General features: G+C 32.2%; 1 protein-coding gene across 1 annotated transcript in view; it reads right to left on the bottom strand.

Moving 5' to 3' along the window:
- Nucleotides 1-2,105: 2,105 nt before the first annotated feature.
- Nucleotides 2,106-6,000, bottom strand: part of LOC146530684 (uncharacterized) — a 33,186-nt gene continuing 29,291 nt past the window's right edge. Inside the window, exon 3 of the mRNA XM_085199550.1 lies at nucleotides 2,106-3,914. Coding sequence (XP_085055676.1) covers nucleotides 3,478-3,914 — 437 coding nt within the window. The 3' untranslated portion in view covers nucleotides 2,106-3,477. The remainder of the gene's footprint in view (nucleotides 3,915-6,000) is intronic.

The following is a 6,000-nucleotide window of genomic DNA, read 5'->3' as shown; positions in this document are numbered from 1 at the left end:
AAATCGTCTTATATCTATTGAAACAGATTTTCTAGAGTATTTTAAAGTTTTATGTAATTGAAAAACTATTTTTATGAGTATTGCAATTTTTCGTGATTTAAAAAGGCTAATATAAAACAAAACTTATTTAATGAAACTTTTTCTTTCAATAATATTCACAAAACGTGTAAAATTAGCTTATAATTGCGGCTTTTATAATTTAATACAATTTTTAAATTATAAACAACTAGCGGACGCGCGCAGCTTCGCTTGCGTATTTAGGGGGTGAATTCTAAAAAACCATGAAACACATGTTCAATTAAATATTTTTAAGAGTCTAAATTTCAAATTTTATAATAATAGGTGGCGTTTTAAGATTTTTCCATACAAACTTTCAACCCTTTATTTGCACCCTTAGGGGGTGAATTCGAAAGAACCATGAAACACATGTTCAATTAAATATTTTTAATAGTCAAAATTTCAAGTTTTATAATAATCGGTGGCGTTTAAAAGATGTTTCCATACAAACTTTCAACCCCTTATTTGCACCCTTAGGGGGAGAATTCTAGAAAACGATGAAACACGTTTTCAATTAAATACTTTTAAAAATCTAAATTTCAAATTTTATAAAAATCGGTGCCGATTTAAATTTTTTTCCATACAAACTTTGAACCCCTATTTCACCCCTTTAAGGTTAAAATTTTTCAAAATCCCTTCTTAGTGGATGTCCAGATTACGAAAGTGAACTTTTGTCCAAATTTAACGTTTCTACGCACAGCGGTTACGGCTGTGCGTGCGTCTTACCTCAGTCAGTGAGGACAAGTCCTTTTATATATATAGACTAGCGACCCTATTGCGGCTTCGCCCGCTTTTACTACTGGATTATTCATATAATGTATGTTTGCAAAGCACTTAAGATAATGTGAAAATTAATTAAACCCTAATGCAACCCGCATTTTCGTAGTTTCAATAAGGATTTTCCAATTGTTTTACACAGCAAGGATTTTTTAGTAGGTACCGTAATTTTAAATCTTTGCTACTAATCTTTTCAAGTACTTATTAAAATATGTTTAAATTACTATTTTTAGATAGTTATAGACATTAAATAATACATTCAACTCGAATTATCCAATACGTGCAAACGCATCTAAATCTTCGTTGCTATAAAGGCAGGCGGGTTTTTTTTTTTCGAGCTTGTGGTTAATGCTGAAGGGGGTATTCTGTCTCTGATGAAAAGCAAGCACTACGTGGCTGCCTGTGACGAAAATTAAATAGAATGCATCGGCCGGTAATTGAACCCGGGCTGCCCGCGTGGCAGGCGAGCATTCTACCACTGAACCACCGATGCGTGTAAGGCAGGCGGGCGCGGCGCACTCGCTTGTATAAGCATAACGTCGCGAGGCGCGTTTCGCAGCAAGGATTTTTTGATATTGTAACAACTTCTAAAGTACTTATTAAAATGAAAAACAGAAAAGACAGTTTTGATCTATATTAAATGGCCAACGTAACTAATATACTTATTTATATGCTGAGAGTAAGGGATAAGTGAAACTTGACTCGATACAGTTGATGTGTGAACGGCGTGATGTGTCAATAATTAAATGCGTTTTTCTCTAAAACTATTCGCAATTTCGAAATAGTTTAAAAAGCAAATTTTATCTTCGTTTAACGTAGAAATTTAAAAAAGTATTTTAAAGGATAAGGATTAATACCATTATGGAAAAATATCCCTCACAATAAAAAATATATTGAAATTACTATTTTTAGACAGAAATATGATCACTACACGTTATTCTTAAAAGATATGAATATGCCATCGCGGACTTTTTTGTAGATCTTATTAAGAGAAACAATACTCCAGTACATTTTTTTCATGTAGTACTTACCATTAAAGCAGCGCATGCGCCAAAGTGTCTGAACGGGTAGGACTTTATACATATTTATCGTATTTATGTTAATTTACATAAGAATGTACAAATAATAAGCTATATATAAACCTTCCCTGAGAAATACTCGACCTAATGGTGAAAACCGCATCCAAATCCGTTGGGTGATTTAGAAGAAGAAGAGTTAGAAAGTTCAGACAGACACAAAAAGCGACTTTGTTTTATAAGATATAGGATTATTCAATTCGCGCCACTATGTAGTTTCGGAGATTAACGCGACCAACCAAACTAACGCTTCAGCTTTATAATATTAGTATACATACAGATTCTTAAACATAATAAAACCAGCAAAAAATTAAAAATAAACAATATTTTCATAAAATGTATATAACATAAAATATTGCTTGGCAACTAATTTCAAAAATTGCCAAAAAAAATTTGAATACGAAAATAAATAAAAATAAATCAAGACCTGTCTAAGTATACAATTTCGTTATCTTCATAATATATTTTCCACGAGGGATCATATTTTCACTTAAGCACGGGATCGCGACAAAAGTTTTCACATTTCATTTAATATTTAAGAGTAGCTGCTTAAGACTGTAAAAACTCGATCAAAAGAAACTTTGGACTATTTTATGAGTGAGATTATTATTTTAAACGTGTCAATTAAAATTATTTTGAAAATTCTCTTCCTGTGCAGATATTTTTTTATAAAAACAGAAAAAAAAATCAATTAAAATAATGAATCTATAATATCCAAATCCTTTTTGCCACACCACTGCAACGTATCGATGTAAATATTTTGCACACGTATATTCAATAGTTCACAGATTTTTACGATTTAATCGACCTCTTTCAAGAAATAATTAATATTCAATTACGTAATAATATTCTATACACAGTATATCTTTTTCTATATGTATTTACCTATATATTTTTTAATTGTCATACAATAATAGATGTTTTAATTAATTTAAAATACAAAGTTTGCTTGATAAATTACTAACTAAACTAAATGAAACATTAAGAAAAACACCAAAACACCGTTTAAGATCAATAGCAGATACTTAAATTTTACATCTTTTTAAATATTATTTTTAAATACTATTGCTTTGTTATAAATTACTTTATCCTTACGTACATCGTTATATGTGAAGACTAAATAGAATCGAGAACTTGACATCAACATTCTAAAGTAAGTGCGTAAAACGACGATAATTATATAAACGACGAGTTCGATCGCTTGGTGCAACAATGACGCAATTGTATTAAGAAAAACGAACAATTTTATATACTCCAACATAAGCGGAAAGACGGAGTATTTATACACTAAAACGAATGTTCTGGATTTTTTTGCGTAAATACGTCGTTTTGCACCAATAGAACGACATGCATTAAATACAACGTTCAATATAATATATTCTCACGGCAATCATATTACAATACAAATATTTACAATAATTTTCAAATTTGTACACTAACATGACATTTAAACAGAGGCTTAGCCTAATTTAACACTTATCTATATTTTACAAGGGATCCGATACTAAATAGATATGCGAAAATTTATACTAATATCACAAAGATTTTGTCTTTAAATGTTTAAATTTCAATGCAGCACTAGTACAGTCACTATAACAATTAACATCAACGAACTGGAAACAATTCTTTGGACATTAGAAAACGCCTTCAGCCTAATTTCATTTTGTACTGGATGTCCGTACGTCTCTTCTATAGTCTGCATCAATTCCTTAGGACACGGTAAGGTCTCCAGAGGATAATCGATCAATTTGATAGATTTATTCGAATTCCCCTTCTCTTTGTCCTTATCTGTGTAATCGTCGGTTTTGTCGTAATATTCGTAATTATCGTTAGTCAAAACATTACCGCCCTCCACGTCCTCGTCTTTCATCTCGCTTCGTCTGTCAGCAGTCGGTTCTGGTATACAGGATATCTTTTCCAGGGCATGTTTCATTGTGTTGTCTTGGGTTTCGTTACGCAGCATATATATCCAGGAAAGGCGGCAATTACAGTTGAGTGGGTTACCTGAAAACAAAAGAGGGTATTAGATTTAACGTGCAGAACCGTTGCAAATGAGAGCGATTTAAAGATCCACAATTAGTACAGTCAGGCTTTGTGTCATTAACCCTGGATTTTGCGTCGGATACTTAATATGCATTAGTGGAGCTGAGATTTCGATTAGAATTTAAATTTTTCATATATTTTTTTCTCTAATCCACCGAGATACTAATGGGTCTAATTAAAATTTTATGCGCATTTAGTTCATTTCAGTTCAGTTCACTTCAGTTTAGTTCTGTGCAAATGCATTCTCTTTCCATATATATCCGTTGCCATTACGCCTAGAGGACTCATTATTTTCTGGAGTAGCAACTAAGAAGTGCCATTATCAAACAAAGAGAAAAGTGCGGTGCCTACCCACCGGTGTCATTAACTGCGTTGAGTCTTTAAATCATTATGATAAATATACGCTGTTGTTATAGAGGAGAAAAGTTTGTTTTTATAATAAGTGATTCCAGTTTTTTTTCATTTTTGATATTACATTTTTTGATAATATTTTTTAATTAATAATAATATCTTGATAGTTTTGGGTTGTGGGTTCAATTTCCACTCGAGGAAATTAAGTATTTAATATTTTAATTTCTGTCGTTTTGAAAATATCATACATTTTCTAAAATATATAAACAAAGAGGCATTTATTTTCTTTTGATTACTATTACAATAACGGTACACGAAGCAACGTTGACGTTGAAATATTGTATATTGCTATTACAATCTCATGTCTGACAAATATTGAAACAATCTAAGACAGTTTGATAGCATCTATTAGTTAGGGAGGCGAAGCAGCAAACTGTGGAGTCACTCGAGCGTCATGGAGACCTATTGGGTTGCGAAGCTTAGATGATAACAAGAAAAAAAAGTCATATAAAAAATTTCGTTTGACCGGTGGGTTGAGGGGTTATAGATTTTCAAAAATGTAAAAAAAAACTGTTCCATGGACATACTCGAGCGCGTCAGATATTGATATCATCAATTGCCTACGTCTTCTTAAGCATGAAAATATGTTAATCTGACAGTTTCCATGGTGGAGGTGGTCGTACGTAAGAGTTAAAAATGGCAAAAAAAAAAATATTATCGAGCGCGTCAGATTTTCTAAGGGGGTGTTAAGTGAACCTAAAAAAAAGCTCTTATGTAATAATCTGACGATTTGGATGTGACGCAAGCTCGTAATCGTTGTTTGAAAATGCAAAAAAAAATCGTCATCTTGAAATACTCGAGCGCGTCAGATTAAGATATATATGGTTCATCTTCATGCCCTAGACGTGATATCTCAAAATCAGACGATTATCTGAAGGGACTTGCTTAATCTGACAATTATTAATATTTTTTTAAACCAATACAAGAAACAAGTCAGCTTTACGTTGTATCCCGCACACAGCAGGGTAGGCAGAGGGAACCTAAGGTTAAGACACTCTGTTCCCCACTTTCTGCCAAATTTTGAAGGCATTGAGTGTTGAGTAGCAGCACTTAACGTCACTGTTTTGCCTCGACACCAGAGCGAAGAAATGGAAATATAAATTTCAATAAATATTTCATCTCCTGGAATGGAGATTGAACCCACAACCAGTCTGTTTTACTGTCACACTTTGTGCCACTGCGCCACGACTGGCCTCAATTTTTTTATTCATTGAACGCAATCAATAGAAAAGCTCAAGAAATAGAATGTAACTAAAAGAATGTATGTTTGAAATAGAATACTTGTATTTATAAAAAAAAAGTACAAAAAAAATTTTTTTTTTCAAGTATTTTTTTTAATTTATCATCTTCATTGATGAGTTAGGGACCAATAAATTAAAAAAGAGTGCGATAGGAATAGAAATACGGTGAGAGGAATATATGCAATTCTTAGGTATATTAAACTTTATCAATCAATTTCTATTACTTCGGTTTGTGGAATTTGTCAGATTATATGTTTTTCGTAATCCTTGAATGATTCCCTTCAAAATAAAAAAAAAATTAGCCGCGCTCGAGAATGTCCAGATAACGTTTTTTTTTACAACTTTGGAGCCCTCTCCCTCCTTTGCGTCACTCTCAAATTGTCAGATTAGTGGAA

Source organism: Heliconius melpomene, chromosome 16 (assembly GCF_056956725.1).
Source record: "Heliconius melpomene rosina isolate 202511_hmr_F chromosome 16, ASM5695672v1, whole genome shotgun sequence".
Classification (NCBI taxonomy): Eukaryota; Metazoa; Arthropoda; class Insecta; order Lepidoptera; family Nymphalidae; genus Heliconius; species Heliconius melpomene.
This window is presented reverse-complemented; position numbering and strand designations above follow the sequence as displayed.